This window comes from Drosophila hydei, unplaced genomic scaffold, assembly GCF_003285905.1.
Source record: "Drosophila hydei strain 15085-1641.00,03,60 unplaced genomic scaffold, DhydRS2 tig00008147-arrow-arrow-pilon, whole genome shotgun sequence".
In the NCBI taxonomy this organism is placed as follows: domain Eukaryota; kingdom Metazoa; phylum Arthropoda; class Insecta; order Diptera; family Drosophilidae; genus Drosophila; species Drosophila hydei.
This window is the reverse complement of record NW_022045851.1, coordinates 127135-146326: the sequence shown is the minus strand read 5'-3', so window position 1 is coordinate 146326 and position 19192 is coordinate 127135. Positions and strand designations below refer to the sequence as shown.

Below are 19192 nucleotides of genomic sequence, written 5' to 3'. Positions count from 1 at the left end.
TTGCATTTTATCTCCATTAATTGGATTAGACAGACACGATGCTTAAATATAATTTAATTGTTGCAGTATGCGAAAACTTTGGCATTGGTTTCAAGGGCGATCTGCCCTGGCGTCTAAAGTAAGTCAAAAAACATGCGCATTACAAGATTTGTTTAATATTTTGTATGCTTGCGGTCACACAGATCCGAGCTTATGTATTTCAGTCGCACAACAAAGCGCGTTAGTGATCCCTCCAAGCGCAATGTCGTCATCATGGGGAAGAAGACTTATTTGGGTGTGCCGCCCACTAAGCGTCCGCTGGCTGATCGTCTGAACATTGTTCTAAGCACTACAATGACCCAAAAAGAGCTGCCAGAGAATGTCTTGTTGTGCCGCAGCTTAGACGAGGCCATGCAAACTTTAGAGAGCAAACCCTGGTGCAAACAACTAGAGAACATTTGGATTGTAGGCGGCAGCGGGGTATATGCGGAAGCAATGGAATCGCCCCGTTGTCATCGTCTTTATCTAACCAAAATCCAAGAGCGATTCGAATGTGATACATTCTTTCCAAATATACCGGTGAGCTTTCAGGAAGTGCCACTCGATGAATACACTCCACATGGCGTACAAGAGGAGAACGGCATTAAATACGAGCACAAGATATTGGAAAAACATTAATATATAAAATAGAAAGAAAAACAACAAACATTTATTTATTACTGCCCCTCACATCATCTGCTGTTATCGTATCGCCATGAAGTGCCTTGGCAGCCAGCATCAGCTCGTACAGCTGGACCACTTGATCGTCTTTTAGCATTTCCACTGACTGTGTGTCCAGTTGCTCCCCTAATTCACCCTTTGGTTTGCCGCGCAGTCCCAGCTGTTTTGTGATTGTGGAAGCATAGCGCTAGAAAGAGAGTCCATGATCAAAAATAGTTAAATCCTCTTACGTAAATCTCTTACAGCCCACTCAGTCATAAACAGTTGTGCCTCCATTGGATTGCATTTGAGATGCCGCCTAAACTCATCGCGTACGTAGTTATCCCCCAAAGCACGCAGCTCGGTGGGTAGGCCTTGAATTTAAATATGGTTTCATATGAAGTAAAAAGTTGTTTATTAATTTAGTGTTTGTTGTGTTTTACTTGCCTCGATGTAGCCTCAATATTGTTTTGTACAGCAAACGCACACGCTGTGGGTGAGTCAATTGACTCATTATGTTTTTCGACATGGTGTTTCTTTTATAATTGTACCTGAATATATATAATTAAAGTGTTTTCGGTAAAATGCAAATCAAAAAATATAAAAACAACTGTCAGCGCCAGGCCAACCAAGCCCAGGGGTGCGCAAACTTTAAAAAACTATCGATATACGTCTAAGATATATTACCGATTTACGATAATGATCAAATTTCTGTTCATAGACCTTTTTCATATAATTCCTAACTACGCATGGTTTGCAAATTAGTATATTGTATATATTGGCGCTTCATATCTGCTTCAATTATCATAACCAATTATAAGTAAGCGTATACAAAGAAGTTGGTAGCCCTCTTAAAGCCAGCAATTTCGTGTATTTGAATTTAACAGCAGTTTTTGTTAGATTGGCATGTCCAATCCGCGCGTCCCTTGCAAAAAGAATTCCTGTACAGAAAACCGGGCTGTTTGTGCATAAGAAAAATACATAATAAAGTGCGTAAAGACTTTTATTTAAGAGAAAAAGTATTCTATTATTGCTGTGCATACATATGTTTTAATATTTGCTGTGTTTATATGGGTGCTGCAAAATTGTAGCTTTACTTGTCGCTTGCGGCTTCCTTTTTTTTCTCTGTCTTTGACTTCTGCACCAAGCGAAAGTTGCAGCCGCCGCCGACACCAACAACAGCGACGACGCTCACACTGCCGCCCACAAGCATAGAATTTTTTTAGCAGCTGCATTTGCAATTAGTTGATTGCTAAATGTATAATGTCGCTAGATGGCGCGCAATTGAATCATGTGAATGCAGATGGCATTTTAGTAGCATACCCAGCCAAAGGACGTAAGTTCAATGTGGGCTCCTTTTTGGATTCCGATTTAATACTGTCAGATGCCGAGCGCATTCACTGCGAGATACAATGCGATGCCTTTGGCAGGGTGAGTACTGTTTGTGTATATATGTGTGTGTAAAAAAAATGCGCGCGTATCGATTTGGCAGGGCATTTAGTAAACAATATTAATAATTGTTATATCTAGGTAACCGTCTACAATCATTCAGTCAACGAGCCCATTCTGCTGAACGATCAGATTGTGCCGGCGAAATCCAAGCGTCCATTGGTGCATGGCGCAAGCATTAAAATACTGAATGAATTGTATACATGGCATTTTCCCAAGATCGAAGAGCCAGCCAATACACCGGACCGACCGCCTCAGGAACAAGCGGCCAATTCGTCGCCAAGTTTAAAAGTAAGTTTAATGTCATAGCTTGGTACAATTAAATAGACGCTTTACAAATTGTCTTCGGTACATTTTACAGACTCGTCGACCACGTCGTCAATTTGAGACCCGTTTTACCGTGCACAAGTAAGTAAAAGCAAGTAGCATGAAACAGGCAGGCAGCAAACGAGCAAGTCAGAAAAAAGGGACAAACCCAAATTTAACCCCTAAATGCGCAGGCATATGGTCTGAAAATGTATCAAGAACTCAATACAGAATCAAGAAACAGCAACACAATCAAGAATTCAAGAAATACCAAGCAATTCTGAATTGTAATACATTGTGATATTATTATAATGTGCAAAAAGTTGTTTATATCTACATATATACATTTAAAATACAGCAATTTCACAAGATAAGAAAAAATAAAACCGATCACAATTTATACGTTTTTCTCATTGTACGTTTAAAACAAACTATTAATATTATGTTAAGAAAGCTAAAAATATTTGTCTATTTACAAATTCTTGTGTTTTAGACTTAGGACTTTTTTTAATTTCAAATCTTACATATTCTATGTTCTATTAATTCATGTTATATTTATATAATTGAAATATCGCTAACAGGTTTTTAAAAGATTTAGTATGTTTTATATTCAAGCTGATAGAAATCTCGAAAAATCATTTGTTTTTATTCATTATTATAAAACTTTGTTGATTAATTTTAATTAATTCTTGAAAACCTTAATTAAATGCTGATATGTAGACATTATGAATAGGACACTAGTGTTGACATATTTGCTATATGAATGTCTAATGTTAAATGACATCATATTACAGCTTTCGATATTCAATAAATTCGGACGATGAAGGCAACACATCGATTGAATCACCCCAACTGGATAACAGCACAAGCAGCACAGCAGAAGCAGAGCCAGCAGCTGAACCAGAACCGGAACGCTGCATTACACCGCCAGCCAAAGAACTGGACGATGCAATGCCCAAAGTTGATTTGGTGAAGGAAACACAGAACAAGGAAAACACCAGCACACCCTGCAACAAACTAATTCTTGAGTTGTGTGAACGCTCCGATGTTGTCATCACATCCTTTTCACCACGTGAAACGGGCGTTAAGACTGAGCACTCCTTTACGCGCGTCATGAGACCCAGCACAGGATTCGGAGTCGGAATGCTGTCGAAGAGCGCTTACAATACGCCGAAGAATGTGCTCGCCGAACAGAACGAGGACAGCTGCAGTCGCGATTTAATGGATTGCAGTACACCGTCCACTTCGAAGAAGGCTCTGGCTGGCAAACGACAATCTTCCATGTTTTTAATTGATTATACAACGCCGCAACGATTGCGGCCCACATTATCAGCTACACCCAAACAGACGCCCGCCAGTGCTGGCATCATCAGTGTCGCCTCCACAGATGAATCGTCCGACTCACCGATGGTCATAGACTTAATTAACTTGTCCACGCCCTCAACATCATCAGCAACGACATCTAAGCAACAACAACAGTCACGTCTGACAGCCAAGACACCTAAGGAACAGAAGTTGGCGGCCAACTCGACGCCCAAGCGTACGCCACAATCGCTGATGAAACGTGCACTGCTGACCAGTGCCAAAAAACAATTGCCTGAAGCAACTAGGAGCAAACAAACGACGCCCGTCCGTCAGTCGCTGCTCGATGCACGTCGTCAGTGCTTAACTGCGCCACGACGATTGCCCTTCCATCCGCAACCGCAATGGCGCACACTGGGACGTCGCCAAATGCCCACTATTCCACCCAAGGCACCGCTGACATCGCCACGGAAACGCCAATCTTCCATATGTTTGAGTAGCCCGCGCGATAACAAAATTTCTAAACTGCGCAAATCGCTGGCCGCCGCCGCCAAGGTAAGTCCAAGCGTGGGCATGAGCAACAAGCTGGTGGCAAAGGCGCGACGTGCTCTCAACTCACCTAAACAGAATTCACCGCAACGTATCGCATCGCCCAAAGTGGATAGAGCGCAGGAAGAACCCAACGAACCTGATCTTGAACAGAATTTGTCTTCTGAGCTGAGCCGCACGTTCACCTTATATTCCGATGATGACAATGTATCTTCAGCATCAGCTTTGGAAGCAATGGCTGGCTTAATAAATGATAAAGAAGGTGAAATGCCTTCCCTCGAACGCAGCAAGCGGTCATCACTGGATGAAGCTCAGCCGAATGGCACAGCACAAATAGAACTGAATGAGGGCAACACAAAATTTGAGTCTAAAACCGATTCTGAAGTTGATGAGATTCGTGCGGCTCAAGAAGGCAATGAAAAGCAAACCTTCGATGAACATTTTTCAGAGGAATCAAAGAATGTTAGCAAGGTTAATGAATCTCCGAAAGCAGCGCCGCAGTTAACGGCAACGGATACAAATGAGGCTCTAGTTAATAATGATATTATTGAAGATGCACCCACCGTTGAGAAAATTGAACTACAAGAAACGGGTTCAGAATTCTCAAAGGACTCAGCTGCATTTGATATTATTGAAGATAACATCTGCGAGGAAGTGGCGACAACAACCACATATCAAGAAGGTGAACTGGTAGATAAAAAATATTAAATAAAATTCAAATTTATAAATAATTTTAGCTAAAGCCGATGATAGCTTAGCTGCGGACCCCATTTGCGAGGAAGTCTTCACAAGCGCGCAGAATGACTTAGCTGAGGACTCTATCTGCGAGGAGCTATCCATCAGCGCGCAGAATATCTCAAAAGCTGATGGTAAGAACTTGTTCAAAAAAATTCAGAAATAAAAATTAGAGTACAGGATAGCTCTTATGAGTTACTAACTCACACTTTTCTCAAATATCTAATAACCTTCTGTCAAACCAAATTTTAATTACAATTAACTTCACAATATGGGAAAAAGTACTTATTTATAACTTACTGCGATTAACTAAAAAAAATTTAATAAAATATAATAAAAATATTTATATTTATTATAGTTCCCACTGAGAATCGAGAAGATGATGTGGATCAGCTAGCACAGCGAAGCCAAACTCCATCAACAAAGCGCATCTCGCGACGGTCTTCAATGGAAGCAAGTGCAGTCGCAGTAACGCCCAGACGCAGCGTACGCCGAGCATCCATTGAGGCCAGTCATAAGCTGGAGGAGCAGTACACCAAACCAACGCGCCGTGCCTCATGTTCTGCGGCCTTTGAAAACGAAGTTAGTAGCCTGGCCATAGACACTCCCAAACGTAAGCGACGCCTTACTGAGGAGTTGTCGACGCCCTCGCGCAAATCGCTCCGTCTTCTAAGCAATACACCAAAGGGAGCACCGACAGTGGATGAATCTGTGGGAGACATGGGCGTTATAGTTGAAGAGGAGGATGCGTTGCAGCTAGAAGGTGAGCAGCCGAATGCAAACAATTACTTCATATTTATCGTAAACAAATTTATGACAGCTAATAAATTGCCAGCGGATGAGGATTATGGCAATGAGTTGCCAACTGAAGCGATTGATGACCCGGACAGAATTGATTACCATGGCATGCGCGAGCTGTTAAAGACACCCAAGAGCTGCAGCACTCCTCATTTTAAGGGACTGCGCGAAATGATGCGCACGCCCAAGATACCAGCATCGCCTATGCTGGAACACATTGAGGAGTTGTTGGAAGGTGATTCAAATGATGCGGGTGCTACGCCCAAACGTCAAGTAACCATCAGCCGTCTGAGCCTGGAGCTAACACAAGCTGAACCGCAGGACTTGTACTTTAAGACGCCGAGTGGAAAGGATCTAATGATACCAAATGACCCGGCTAGCGCGGTGCTAAACTCGCGCGAGGGTTCAGAGGTCGCCACCACCGAATATAATTTGAATGCAACAAACGCAACGCCACACTTTGACAAGATCTTTGATGATATGCTGACTGCGGAGACAACAAATCCCGTCGAGCGCTCTGAAATCGAGATAAATGTGACTACCGTTAGCACAGACAATGCGACCGTGTCCAATCCTTTGGACACGTCTGTAGAGACGAATGATACAGTCCACTCCGAGGCGCTAATGACAATTGACGATATAGAGGGTAGTCATCGAGATCCCCTTACAAGCACAACATTTAAACCTGGAGCTCAAACTGATGTCAATGTTCGTAATTCGCTTACAGCTAAATCTCCTAACATTTGCGAAGTGAGTGGCATACAGCTACTCGATCAGACATCTGACTCCATGTTCTCGGAGCCATTGATTGTCACAGGCGTGGACTCACGCGACGTCACATTGGAGGAAACAAAGGCCACAGGGTACGCAAATGCATGCACATCCAGAAAGAGCATTATAGAGGAGAGCTCTGATACAGATTCGATGATGGGTTTAGCTGAACCTTTAGTAGTGAGCGACGATGAAGATGACACAGATGTTATTGCAAATAAACCAAACGCAAACGCATCCGTTGTTCAAGTAGAAAACACTCAACTTGAACAGGCATCTTTCATTTTAGCTGACAGCTCTCCTGAATGCACAATTGACAAAGAATTGTCAACACAACTTGAAGTATCCAATCAAACTATATCCAAAATTGACTTACATGAAACTAGCGTAGATGCAACCTTTGATGTATCTAATGATAAAAGAAAGTCTACGATTTATGCTCTGAATGTCAGTCAAGTTCAAAATAACCAAAATCTGACTACTGCGAATGAATCTTTCTTAAACGATCTGAGAAAAGAACAAAATGAGTCCACAACTAATGAATCTTTAAGTGAAGTTCTAGACGTAGATGAAGAAGTATCATTTGTTGAACTAGATGCTTCAAATAAAGTTACGGATAAACATAAAAACAAGAATCTGGAGCAGCTAGATAAAAATGTGGAATCTGTAGCAACTTCTGTCAAGGAATTACCAATCGCCACAAATAAAATCAAAGAAGTTCTTGACTGTCAAGTATCCAGCGAAGAAAGTATTGAATTTGAACAAGATCAAATTCCAGCAACTTTATTAAATACAGCTAAAGAATGTTTAGGCAATGACTATAAAAATGATGCAGCAACATTAGATAAAGAATGCACGGTGCAATTGCAAGTCACAAATGAGAAGGACAACGTTCTAGAAGCAACAACTTCACATCTTGAATTAATAGACGCCAAGGACTCCACTTTAAATACCTCAGATAAAGAAAATCTGAATGTAAAAATGGAAGAAATTACATCAAAGTGTGGAGATGAAATAGAAATGATGAAAACTGCAACATCAGAAGACGCGGAAAGTCAGGATTCTCATCTAGAGGACTCAATAATTGATCTGGATCTGTCTGAGCTTGCCGAAACTGACGTTGCAGACAAACAACTTTCAGAAAACATAAAAACGTCGCATACTGAAATGAAGAACACTGCAACAAATGTAGACACAGTTGAGAGCCATAATTCTAATGTAAACGAATCGATAATTGCACTTGATGATTCTGTGGTAACAGAAATTGATAAGGATGAGCAATTAGCGGAGCAATTACCAGAAAATGTAATTAAGAAAACTGAAACAACTGAAGACGCAGTTAAGAGTCAGGACTCCAATGTAAACGAATCGGTAATTGCACTTGATGATTCTGTGCTAACAGAAATTGATAAAGATGAGCAATTAGCGCCTACTGGAAGCGAGATTCGAGCAACTGCTGAAGACACAGTTAATGCTCAGGATACTAATCTAGAAAATCCAATAATTGAACTGGATGCCTTTGTGCTGGCAGAAGATAACGTTGAAGAGGGTCAAATAGATGAACATCCTATCGAAACAAGTACAACACTACCTATTGAGAAGCCAGATACACATGCAACTGAAGCTGAAAGTCTACCACCTAATGAATCGCCGGTAAAAATCAATGACTCTGATGTAGTTGAAAAAAATACAAGTTCAACGGTAATCTTTGGAGAAGAGGAACCGTCGATGATAACTACATCTACATCCAAGTCTGTTGCAGAAGAAGAAACAAACGAGGCTAGCCCAAAACCTGCCGAATCTACCAAAAATGAATCTGTGCTTGGCCTTGAATCGGCTTGCGAAACTGAGCTGGATCAAACGCCAGCGCTTGACAACAATGCCTCCGAGTCAGAAATGAATACAGAGGAAGCTGCTTGTCAAAATATTCTTGAAGATAATACCACAAATCAGAATGAGTCGCTAATAGAGCATAATGATAAAAATCAAAGTGAACTCTGTACATCCTCTGATGATATCCTGCCCCAATCTTCAGGGGAATCTTCAGTGGACGCAAATACCTCTATTGATAAAAATATAAATGCATCGCTGATTCAAATAGATGCATCTGTGGCAGACAATAATGGAAAGCGTGTCACTGAACCGTCTGCTGAAATCGCATCAGAACCATCAGAAGACATAAAACCACCAACTACTGCATCTATGGAAAGCGATAAGGAAAAGCAACATACCAATGAAGCGGTCGCTATATTAACATCACCTCAAAACGATGATGGATCGAATGTATCTCTTGTAGCAGAAGATGAAAAAACTTTGGATGAATCTGTAATTGTGGCATCTATAAAATCGACTATAGATATAGAAGCAAATGAAGAAGAAAATGAAGATACAGAAAAAACTTTGGATGAACCTGTAATTATAGCATCTATAAAATTGACTATAGATAAAAACGAAATTGAAAAGCATGTGGAAGGTGAAAACATAGCTACGGATGTAGATAAGTCTTTGACTGAACCGAATACATCAGTTGTGACTGAAGCGCGTAATCTAGAAGTACAAAATAAAGATCTAATAGATCCTATTATTCCAGTCACTGATGAAGCTGCTGTTAAATTGAAGGATGCAATTGTAACAGATACTCAAATTCCATTATCGACAACAGAATCATTAAATGAAATAACTATAATAAACAGTGATATTTCATTGGTAAATTCTGAGATGGAAACCGAGAAATCAATTGAAATATCCATAAATGAAAAGCAGACGATGGAAGAAAATGCAAGCTGCGTTAAATCAGATGAGGAGGAAAGCCCAGCCATTGAAAATTCATCAGTCACAACCCAGGACAAAAATGAAACTCGAGATACGCTTTTGGATGCTTCAACAGCGAATCAGTCAGATCTTCAAAAATCAGATGAAGTCTCAAAAGACGTAACATCTCGAAGTGAAGACGAGAATGTAGTTAAAGTGAATATTCCTGTGATAACTGAGGAAAATGAAAACGTGGACGCAAAATCAAACCCAGTTTCAGAACTCGCAGGTCTGGCTGAGGTGTCAACTACACACTCGGATGTTCCAGCGGATCTTTTAGAAGAAGAAGGCGAAGACAAAAAGTCAAGCCCTATTTCAGAAACCGTAGCACACACCGAGGAAGCAAATATCAGCACTATCGAACGAGCACATAGTGAAGCTAAGCCTTACGATAGAGAAACTGTAACTTTGTTAGAGGAGCCAAGTATTCAGGCTGACCTCAGTAATAAAATCCATACGGAAAATGAATCTACAAACGCTAATGAGTCAACTGTGGAAGCTGAAAATGATGAAACTGAACCTTCAAAAGGTACAGAAGAGTCCGTTGAAAAACCAGAAATACAAATTGATGAGCTTCAGGCAGTAATTGATGTAGATGCCAACTGCGTGTCTGAGAATGATCTTGAATTTGTAGCGAATGAAAATGCAATTTTACTAATAGATGCAAAAGAACAGATTGCAGATTTGTCAACTAATCCTGAAGAGCCCTTAACCAGCGCAGAACTGCATGTACAGAATGCATCACGTGCAGATAAAATGGATAATCAACAGCAGAATGAGAAAACAGAAAATGAGCAAACGGAATATAAGAATCCTCTGGAAACTGACGAAGCGGCGAATTCAATTTCGTCCCAGGACGAAAGCCAAGGAACGGAAGATGAGAATGAAGCTGACAAAGTAGCTACAGCTGCTCTTCCAACTGAAATAGAGGCAGTAATTGAATTGGATGATTCTACGATTGACTCTAACTCTATAACTGATCCCAGCTCATCTGAAATTCAATCCACAGAAGAAGTGCCGGTGATAGAACTAGACGATACTACTGCAGATTCTAGTTCTATTGGAGATGATGGCGTAATTGAGCTGAACGATTCCACCACAGATTCTAACTCGCAGACAGAAAAGCAAAATGAGGACACAAATGACGGTCTATTACCGCTTCATGAGCCGCTACAACAAGGATCAGTTGATCTTATCGAGGAAAGCACTTCGACTTCTAATATGGCAAAAGAAAGCGATACAACCACAAAAGAAGTTGCTGATCAGAATACAGTTGATAATCAAGTAGGCAGCGTCGCCGAACGGCAATCAATTTCTGAATTAAAGCAAGAGAAGTTTGTGGCTGCTGAAGCTCAGCAAATGGACATTACTGCAAATTTAGAGAAGGTTGAGCGTGCTGGCAGTCCATCACTCCTTGTGGAACCCGAAATTGAATCTTCCGAGTTAAGAAACGCAACGCCTACTTTGAGAGAACATCAGACCAACCCAACCGAGATTGTACCCAAGGATTTGCTTGCTGAAGTTAAGGAAAATGATCATATGGAAGCTGGTGTAGTGGAACAAGCTACGACTAGAGCAGACTCCACAAATGTTGAGACCGAACAGCCTCCGGGCTTGGAAAATTCTATAAGACGAAACTGTGCTTCTGAACCTGCTGAAAGCGAAAAGCAACTGAAGGAAATGCTGGAATTAGCAGATGAAAAGGTAAAAGCAGACAAGACTAAGAGTTCGTTAGATATTGCTGAAAGTCATGAGCATTTAGAAGAAAAACAGGATGATAAAGCAATCGAAACTGAAACAGAAAACAAATTGAAACTGCGCGAAAGAAAATCAATGGGTACAGAGGCAAACATTACAGAAACTGTAGATCATATCGAAATGAGCTCTGAAGAACCAAGCGCCCGTCATAAATCAAAACGTCGTGGCAGAAAAGCAACAGTGGAAAGTGATGAAAAAGAATTAGAAGACATTGCGAAAGCAACTATTACGCATTTAGAGACACCTGAACATCGCTCGAAAACAAATCGTCGTGGAAGAAAGCCAACAGTCGAGGCACACGATAAAGAATCAGAGAAGAATGTGGAACAGCCAATTGAGGAAGAAAGTGAAAAAGAAAAGCTGATAGAATCAAGTCATCCAACTAGGTCAACACGTCGTGCAAGAAAATCACTTGATGTTGAGAAAAGCAAGCCACAGGATACAATCGGAGAAGAACCCATCGATCCCGCAGAAATCAAATCTGAAGAGCAAAACGAACTACACAAGCAAAAGCGACGAGGAAACAAAGATACTGGGAAAATTGCATCAGTTGCTGAAGTGAAAACAGAAGAGTCAACTGTGGAAACTGTCACGTCCGAAGAAATTACCGATACAACCAATGTAAATCCGTGTAGAAAGTCAGTTGACACTGAGGAAAACACTCTCAACATAATCCCAAAGGAAACTGAAGGTCATACAGAAAACAAGTCTAAAGAACAAAGCGATCAGCCTAAACTGAAACGTCGGCAAAGGAAAGCAACAGTAGATCATTCCACGCCAGAGAAACAAATCGAAGAAACAGATGATAAAGATTGTGAAACACACGATAAACCAAAACGAAAACGAGGAAGAAAAGCTACAGAAGATGAGGCTAATGAGCATGGAGAGAAAAAAGCGGAAGAAGAAAATTTAGTGAAAGCGTCAGACGTGCACAAACCTCGAGCAAAACGCGGACAAAAGAATATGACAACAGAACTTGAATCAAAAAAGACGCCAGAACTAGAGAAACTGGTTGAAGACACAATCGAATTGGACAGCCCCATAAAAGAAATAGCGGAGACGGAAACAGACACAGATAAACCAAAGCAACGTGGACGTAAGCCATCCTCTGAAGTTATTGCAGTTGAAGTCTTTGAGCCCGTGAAGTCCAATGAGGAGCCCATCAAAGAGAAGTCAAAACGGCGAGGTCGCAAAGCATCTACAGATCAAACACATGAACTGCCCGAGCGCAAAATGACGCGAAAAACTCGAAAAGCTTCGGCGGAACCTGTGGAGCAACAAGCGCCGACCAAGGAAACCATCGACATTATTGAAGAAGCAGAAGAACCATTGTCGAATATTGAGAGTGTGCAAGAACCAGCAGGTTCGGCCTCGATGACACACATTGTCAGAAGACGCAGTCAGTCTATTGATGCAGCGCAATTTGCACCACAAGAATTGGTTTTGGCATCGGGCTCGCGACGTGGACGCAAAGCCACAACCGATGCGGACACGCCACAAGAGTTGGTTGTGGCTTCGGGCTCGCGACGTGGACGCAAAGCCACAACCGATGCAGACACGCCAACTGATCCCGTTGAGCTGAAGCCAAAACGACGTGGCCGCAAAGGATCTGCCGATGAAACCCACGCGGACGACACAGAGCCAGCAAAAAAAGTAGCAAAGCGTGGTCGCAATCTCAGCGCCGATGTGGTACACCATTTTTCAGATGCAACGGAACCTGATGTGGAGAAGAAGACAACACGAAGAAATCGCAAGGCTTCAGTTCATGTAGATACGCCTGGAGCGGAAAGGCCAACGTTGGCCAAGAAGGCAGCCGTACGACGTGGACGCAAAGCTTCAGCGGTTGAAGAACAGCTGGAGCTACCCCCGGAACTGCCTGACTCGTCTGCAGTTCTTGTGTCTGCATCGCCAATGCCACAGCCGCCCAGCTCAGAGGATGAACTGACCCCGCGACGTCGTGAAGGACGCAATTTACCCCGCAAAAATTATGATGAAACATCGGATGAGGATAAGCATGGCTCCACGTCGTCGCCGCGTCGAGCACGCAAGCCAATAGCCAGCAAAACGACCAGTAAATCACCTGGCAGCGAGACACCACCCACGACAAAGCCCACCACACCGACCACAAACGCCAAACAAAACGTGATTGTCGAGTCAACTGTGGAGCTTGTGGCTCCTCAAACGCCATCTGGACCAGCTGTGGTACTACCAGAGCCCACAAGTTCGCAGCGGCGTGAAGGACGCAATGTGCCACGCAAGAACTATAATGAGACATCGGACGATGACAAGCCAGGCACTTCACGTAGCCGTCGTATTCGACAGCCAACGGTCAAGGCACTGGAGCTATTAGTCGATACAGCAGCAGCTGTGCAACGTCCTGCCACGCCCAGGCGGCGCAAGGCCAAAGATGACAGCGAACAGCCGCCAGAGAAGAAGGCCCCAACGGAACAAGCAACGCCCGTGGCGGCCCCCAAATCGCGTGCTCGTCGTAAGGCGGCTGATCCAGTTGAAGCACCAGAAATTGTGTCCGTTGCGACGAAAGGGGGCAAACGTATGCTACGCAACCGCACAGAGAGTTCCACCAGTAATCAGCACGAAGATGTGGAACAGGAGCCGGTTCCGGAACCGGAGCCCAAGCCCAAGCAGGCAGCCAAACGCAATGCACGCGGCAAAGGTAAAACTGCAGCAGCAGAGGAAGAAGCGACAGATGAGCTTCCAGCTGCCAAAAAGGCGCGGGGAAAAACAGTCACAATCACGCATGTGGATCTGGTGCCAACAGAAGAGCCGGCCACTAAGCGAGCGCCTGTTGCGCGTGGACGTGCCGCACGTACCGCTAAACAGGTCGAGCATAGTGTGGATAGTGCGTCTGAGACGACAACGCCAGCACGCGCAGGACGCGGTCGCAAGGTGCACTTCGAGACGACGGAGGAGCCAGTAGCCGCAACAGCACAGGCAGAGGCGCCCACACGTTCGACACGGTCTCGCCGCAAATGAATTCCATTACCTTCAATTTTTTAAAGTTTAAACTTTTTTATGTTTATTGTTTATGCCTCCTGTGTACAAAAAAGGTTTACAGCATGGTAATAAATGTGACTACGTATTGTTAATTTTTAAGTTTAAAAAATAAATAATTAAAAAATAAAAATCAGAAAGTTGTCAGAGAGGGAGAGTTGGAGCTCAAGCATGCATACATAATGAATACATACTTTAACAAAACTTTATTTCTAGATATACAATAAATACACAATGCATATGAATACTTATATATATATATATACATAAACACATAGCTTAACTTGTAAGAATTCTCAACAAAATAAAATAACTAATAAAGAAAATTTCAAAATATTTTAAATTTGTTTTGATATATGGTAAAAGTACAATTTTTATAGGACACACATGTTTCTCTTGATTCAATCTAAAGCACATTTCAATATGGAAACTTCGATTTTTATAGTTTACCAACCATCCACAGAACGGGTTTTACAAATTGGATGCTTATGGAAAGCTCCTCTGGCCATAAAGCGAATCGTCATAATCGTAGCGCTTGTCCTTCTATAGCTAAAAAAACTTCATCTTCAGAAAATAGCAAATTATTCAGAAACTTAATAACTAAAAATTGTAGATTAAAAACAAATGATTTCACTTTCGTTTATTTGACTCTTAAAAGTATCCTTCGCATATACGCATATACATATTAGACCCTTCATATCATTATAAAATAGTTTGCTTTTTGGTATAATAGTATAACTAATTCGTTCAGACATCAAAGGTTTTTTGTATAATTTAAGTATTTTGGATTGTGTCATTCAAAACAACAGGCATAGCTATATTTTTTGTTTGAGTTCTACATAACAAGGGACTACAAAATATTAGTATAATTGAGTATAAAAGCTGCCCATAAAGGCCACACATATATTATTTAAATAGTACATAAATCGTAAAAAAAAAAACTTTCGCTTGAGAACATTTTGTGGCAGAGTTTTGTTTTGTTTTTAGATATCTGCATGAAATTTGTGCCAGTTGATAAAGCTTGGGGAATTTACGTATAGTTGTATATAAAAATATATATAACAAGAAATAGCATAAATAAATATTCCATATAATAAAAATAATAAATAATAATTAAGGACGTATGGAAAACTTATCGTAAATAGCATCTACGCACAAAAAACTTAGCATAAAATAAATGTATGCATGTATACAAAAAAATAGAGTATAAGGTATAGCTTCGTTTTCACTGGATAATACTTTCAAAAGTTTTCAAGCAATAAAAAAAAGAACTTCAATTAGCGAATCAGCGCACTACAAATTAAACCATTAATTTACAAACTGTGCAGAGTCTATGCTAAAAATAAATGTAAATGCAAATGATTTGTGTGTGTTTTGTGCGCGCATGTTTTTTGCTTTCAACTTCAGATTTGATTTGCTTCGTTTTTTATTTTCTAGGCTTTCATCAAGAGATGCGGTTCGGAGCGCAAAGAGTCCGTGAGGTATTGTGTTTTCATTGTCTTCTGAAAATAGCGCTTCTCGTTGGGCGAATTAACCATGTACACAATTGGACGTACGCCCACATTGCGCCACAGATCGCCTATGTGTCTGCAACAAATGTAAATGTTAAGTAATTGAAATATATGTATATATTTTCAGTTCAATTGTGGGTCAAATTTAATTTGACTTGCTCAACTAACGGTTAAGCTTTGTGACTGATCAATGTTTCCGTGCTGCCACCTAGTATGAAAGACAATTGAGAGCTAAAGATGAGCTTTGCAAAACTATCGAAATTCAGTATTGGGGCGTTGCCAAATATTTAAGCTAACGGTTCATTGAGCAAGGGCAAATCAAATTAGCTTTTGTTTGAATAACTTACAAATTGAACTCTTCCTTGTTGAGAAAAACAACACTAATGCCAATTACAGGCGCAATTATATTTCGCAAAATTGCACCGTAAATTGAGGTAATAAGCGTTGACGATTTGAGGATGGACAGCGATAAATAGCTCTCGTGCCAAAGACCGCAAATTATTTCCGGCCTCAATTTACGCAGCTGCAAAACGTAAAATATTAGTCATTGTATAAATATATTTAAGAATATAATAAACACTGTAAGGCTCCCACGAGTGCTCATTATATTAAGTTTTCACTAAGTATTTATTCTGCACACCTGATAAATGGCCAAGGGCGATCGACTGATCACAACGGTTCTCTGTGTAAACGTCTCATTTGCAGCCATAAACTTTTGCAGCTGATCAATCATAAGTGCACTGGTGTCCTGCAAATGCAGGAATAAGGTGGGCGGTATGTTCTGCTCCTCCAGAAAGTCCGCCAATTGCTTCAACGTGGCCACCGACTCCCTATCATACTGCGAGCTAAAATGAGAGGAAGACAGTTTCAGCAGAGCTTTAAGTTGAATATGTATTAAGGTTTACCCCAGAGGATGCTGCTCCGTAATGCTCAGCTGCTGCAGCTCATGGAGTGTGTGATGTGATAGGTTGCCCGTGAGGCCGGCTCGCTCCACAGTCAGCCGATTGGCAATAACTATTTCGCTGCAGGCCGTAATGCCGGCATCCAGCAGGACATTACGATAACCACGTGCCAGACACTGGAAAGGCAAATGGGGTTGGTTTGCTATTGATTTTTGATTGCCGAACAACCACCGTCTGCTACAGCTGATGACGTCACAAAACACACTCACTCACCTTTTTGACAGCTGCCTGCGAATTCTCGGGCGCATCGTAGCCGGCGCCCCGGTTCGCAATGGGCCAGTAATTGGGCCAGTCGTTCGGCGTGTTGAGCAAACTCAGCAAACGCTTCTCATTTGGGCTGCGCTGCAGCTTCACAAACTTCGATGCCACGCAAATAGCCACCAGGGTCAGAGTGCACCACGGAATGGCCAAATTGCAGAAGAACCAAAGCACATTGAAGCAGAAGAAGACCAGACTTATAGTGCAGCAAAATAGTTTGTAGATCATTTTCAGGCACAGCCAGCCCCAACGCCACCACATTCACCACAAGACTGCTGCTAAACACACAAATTGTTGTTGTTTTGGTTTATTTATAAACACCTTTTACTTTTTTGTTAGTTTGCATTTACCCCAATAAGAAATGCGCGCCGCCAACCAAGTCCCACTTGCCACTCCCACTCTGCTGCTTTTCGCTTGTGCCTTAAGTTTTCGTTGTCTGTCGTCGCTGTATTGTATTTGCCTTTTCGAGTCGTTGGTTTCAGCACCGATTTTAATCGCAATTAATCTAGTTAATATAGTCTTAATTAAATCGTCGGTTAATCACAAACGCAGCCAAAACGATGTGTGCACAAATTTTCCAATAAGAAGTGGATGTAGGGATGTGCCAGATGCTAACAAGCGTAACGCGCAACTATCGATAACAGCGATAGAGTAGCGCGCATTTCGAAAGTGAGTACTTAAGCAAAATGAAGAAAAACTTTGCAAATGAAAACAATTTAATAAATCTGAACTATTAATTTATTTAATTAGAAGCCAAAATACATTGCAATTCACAGTTTTGTCAGCAAGCGCACCCATCCTCTGATCGATGGATGTGAGAGACGCGTATACACACCCGGGTAGAACGGATCTAAATCCAATATAGTGAGTACAAAGTGATATGATATATGGTGAATTAAAAACCCACCTGCGCAGCCCACGCCCCACGACACGATGCCGATAAGCGTGCCCTTAGCTGTAAGTGGACCACCGCTGTCGCCTATTCAGAAACAAAATCATTAGTGTTATCAAGCAATTATTTAAGGTAAAGTGGTTCAACTTAATTACTCACCCTGACAAGCATCCGTGTTACGTGCTGAGGCGCAGAACATGCTGCCAAAACAAGAGACACAATATGATATTAATTGGATATTGGGAGAAGCATATCTATCTCTCTCTCTCTCTCTCTCTCTCTCTCTCACTCTCACTCATTTCGCTTTACTTACGCCTCAGTAACTCCGCCGTGATATCTCAAATCGTTGTGACATTTTTCCTGATTAACCGTCCGCACTGTCGCGTACTTGAGCACAGATGATAGAACAGATTCACCGCTGCTCATGTAACCCCAACCGGACACAACTGCCATCTGATTCTCCTCAATCGCTGCCCCAGCCTCGGGCAGCGGAATGGGCGAGACATTTGGATCTAGGGTCAAGGCGCCCAGCTGTGTGCGCAGCAGTGCCACATCGAAGTTCATGTCCATGGAATCGTACGAAGGATGCTTGTAGATCGTTCTCACACTCATCAGGCTGCCGCCGCTGGATCGCTTCACGCTGCCCAGTCGCAGGGTAAACTCCTGCGGCTGCTTCTCGTGGCCATCGATGCAGTGGGCGGCAGTGATGGCCCAGCTGCCATCCAAGACAGAGGCGCCACAGATGTGAATGGTGAGGCGGCGCAGCGACAGCTGATAGGGAAACTCGCCTTCATTTGCCTCCCTTCCGTTAACGATTCGTCCATCCGGACGACGAAGCGGTGCCGCCGCCTCACAGATCTTCCAAGAGATCGCAAATATAAGCGTTAGAAGTGGAGCTAGGTTCCGCATGGCTTTGCTGACTCAACGTAACTGAACTGCCAGCTGTTTGCCAAGCAGCGAAAAAATCGTTGATCAAACCATTGTGGGAGTTGCACTTTATCAATACTCTTTGTTATCTCAGCTCTTGTACTTTGTTTCAGCCAGACTATAATTAACAATTGTCAATAGGTGTCTTGTTTAGCTCTTATTGTTTTACTCTTTCCTTTTGCTTCTTTTTTTTGGTGATTATTATTGTTGTTTAGTAACAACGACAATGAACTTCCTTTGCCATCGGAAAACTCCCCGCATTGCTTAATCACAGTGATCTCGTTAAGCAATTAAGAGAATTCTACTATGAACACCTTCTATAACATGTATGCGAAAATTATCATAGTGTTTCCTGAAATCATATTAATAATATTTACATATTATTAATATATTTCAATATTATCATTTACAATTGAACATTTCAACCTTAACCGTCAAAATATTCGATTACTTTCTGCTCAGCTGTTTCGAAG

At 41.9% G+C, this 19192-nt stretch overlaps 5 protein-coding genes across 6 annotated transcripts; 2 read left to right on the top strand and 3 right to left on the bottom strand.

Moving 5' to 3' along the window:
* The first annotated feature begins 26 nt into the window (after positions 1–26).
* LOC111603464 (dihydrofolate reductase) lies at positions 27–680 on the top strand. The gene is made up of 2 exons (XM_023321053.2): positions 27–118; positions 183–680. Exons 1-2 carry the CDS (start codon positions 39–41, stop codon positions 655–657), a joined length of 555 nt encoding a protein of 184 aa, XP_023176821.1. The 5' UTR covers positions 27–38; the 3' UTR covers positions 658–680.
* LOC111603463 (succinate dehydrogenase assembly factor 3, mitochondrial) lies at positions 671–1301 on the bottom strand. The gene is made up of 3 exons (XM_023321052.2): positions 1126–1301; positions 943–1052; positions 671–886 (listed from the first exon to the last, which is right to left on the bottom strand). The coding sequence occupies exons 1-3, from the start codon at positions 1205–1207 to the stop codon at positions 689–691; spliced, it is 390 nt and encodes a 129-aa protein (XP_023176820.2). The 5' UTR covers positions 1208–1301; the 3' UTR covers positions 671–688.
* Positions 1302–1405: 104 nt separating this feature from the next.
* Positions 1406–14151, top strand: LOC111603461. The gene is made up of 7 exons (XM_023321049.2): positions 1406–2109; positions 2209–2418; positions 2489–2535; positions 3228–4966; positions 5022–5153; positions 5378–5782; positions 5840–14151. Exons 1-7 carry the CDS (start codon positions 1942–1944, stop codon positions 14149–14151), a joined length of 11013 nt encoding a protein of 3670 aa, XP_023176817.2. The 5' UTR covers positions 1406–1941.
* A 1371-nt stretch (positions 14152–15522) lies between these two features.
* Positions 15523–17502, bottom strand: LOC111603440 (glycerophosphodiester phosphodiesterase 1). Of its 2 annotated transcripts, none has more exons than XM_023321026.2 (6): positions 17251–17502; positions 16856–17178; positions 16586–16758; positions 16321–16525; positions 16028–16203; positions 15523–15756 (listed from the first exon to the last, which is right to left on the bottom strand). In XM_023321026.2, the coding sequence occupies exons 2-6, from the start codon at positions 17159–17161 to the stop codon at positions 15603–15605; spliced, it is 1014 nt and encodes a 337-aa protein (XP_023176794.2). In that variant the 5' UTR covers positions 17162–17178; positions 17251–17502; the 3' UTR covers positions 15523–15602. The 2 variants fall into 2 exon arrangements, with proteins under 2 accessions (XP_023176794.2, XP_023176795.2); XM_023321027.2 differs by having other exon boundaries at positions 16856–17175.
* Positions 17503–17670: 168 nt separating this feature from the next.
* LOC111603444 (trypsin-4) lies at positions 17671–18707 on the bottom strand. The gene is made up of 4 exons (XM_023321031.1): positions 18106–18707; positions 17952–17992; positions 17808–17879; positions 17671–17750 (listed from the first exon to the last, which is right to left on the bottom strand). The coding sequence occupies exons 1-4, from the start codon at positions 18699–18701 to the stop codon at positions 17671–17673; spliced, it is 789 nt and encodes a 262-aa protein (XP_023176799.1). The 5' UTR covers positions 18702–18707.
* Positions 18708–19192: the final 485 nt, after the last annotated feature.

What these genes read in the sequence shown, in the direction of transcription:
- LOC111603464 (XM_023321053.2), top strand. Translation starts at nt 39, where the DNA reads ATGCTTAAATATAATTTAATTGTTGCAGTATGCGAAAACTTTGGCATT. An exon ending in GATCTGCCCTGGCGTCTAAA is followed by an intron (nt 119 to 182) that starts GTAAGTCAAAAA and finishes GCGGTCACACAG; the next exon opens with ATCCGAGCTTATGTATTTCA.
- LOC111603463 (XM_023321052.2), bottom strand. Translation starts at nt 1,207, where the DNA reads ATGTCGAAAAACATAATGAGTCAATTGACTCACCCACAGCGTGTGCGT. An exon ending in AATATTGAGGCTACATCGAG is followed by an intron (nt 1,053 to 1,125) that starts GCAAGTAAAACA and finishes TTTAAATTCAAG; the next exon opens with GCCTACCCACCGAGCTGCGT. An exon ending in TGTTTATGACTGAGTGGGCT is followed by an intron (nt 887 to 942) that starts GTAAGAGATTTA and finishes CTCTCTTTCTAG; the next exon opens with CGCTATGCTTCCACAATCAC.
- LOC111603461 (XM_023321049.2), top strand. Translation starts at nt 1,942, where the DNA reads ATGTCGCTAGATGGCGCGCAATTGAATCATGTGAATGCAGATGGCATT. An exon ending in ATTCGTCGCCAAGTTTAAAA is followed by an intron (nt 2,419 to 2,488) that starts GTAAGTTTAATG and finishes TACATTTTACAG; the next exon opens with ACTCGTCGACCACGTCGTCA. An exon ending in GGATGCGTTGCAGCTAGAAG is followed by an intron (nt 5,783 to 5,839) that starts GTGAGCAGCCGA and finishes AATTTATGACAG; the next exon opens with CTAATAAATTGCCAGCGGAT.
- LOC111603440 (XM_023321026.2), bottom strand. Translation starts at nt 17,161, where the DNA reads ATGTGGTGGCGTTGGGGCTGGCTGTGCCTGAAAATGATCTACAAACTA. An exon ending in CGCAGGCAGCTGTCAAAAAG is followed by an intron (nt 16,759 to 16,855) that starts GTGAGTGAGTGT and finishes TTGCCTTTCCAG; the next exon opens with TGTCTGGCACGTGGTTATCG. An exon ending in ACGGAGCAGCATCCTCTGGG is followed by an intron (nt 16,526 to 16,585) that starts GTAAACCTTAAT and finishes CTCTCATTTTAG; the next exon opens with CTCGCAGTATGATAGGGAGT.
- LOC111603444 (XM_023321031.1), bottom strand. Translation starts at nt 18,701, where the DNA reads ATGCGGAACCTAGCTCCACTTCTAACGCTTATATTTGCGATCTCTTGG. An exon ending in CACGGCGGAGTTACTGAGGC is followed by an intron (nt 17,993 to 18,105) that starts GTAAGTAAAGCG and finishes TTGTTTTGGCAG; the next exon opens with CATGTTCTGCGCCTCAGCAC. An exon ending in GTGGGGCGTGGGCTGCGCAG is followed by an intron (nt 17,751 to 17,807) that starts GTGGGTTTTTAA and finishes TATTGGATTTAG; the next exon opens with ATCCGTTCTACCCGGGTGTG.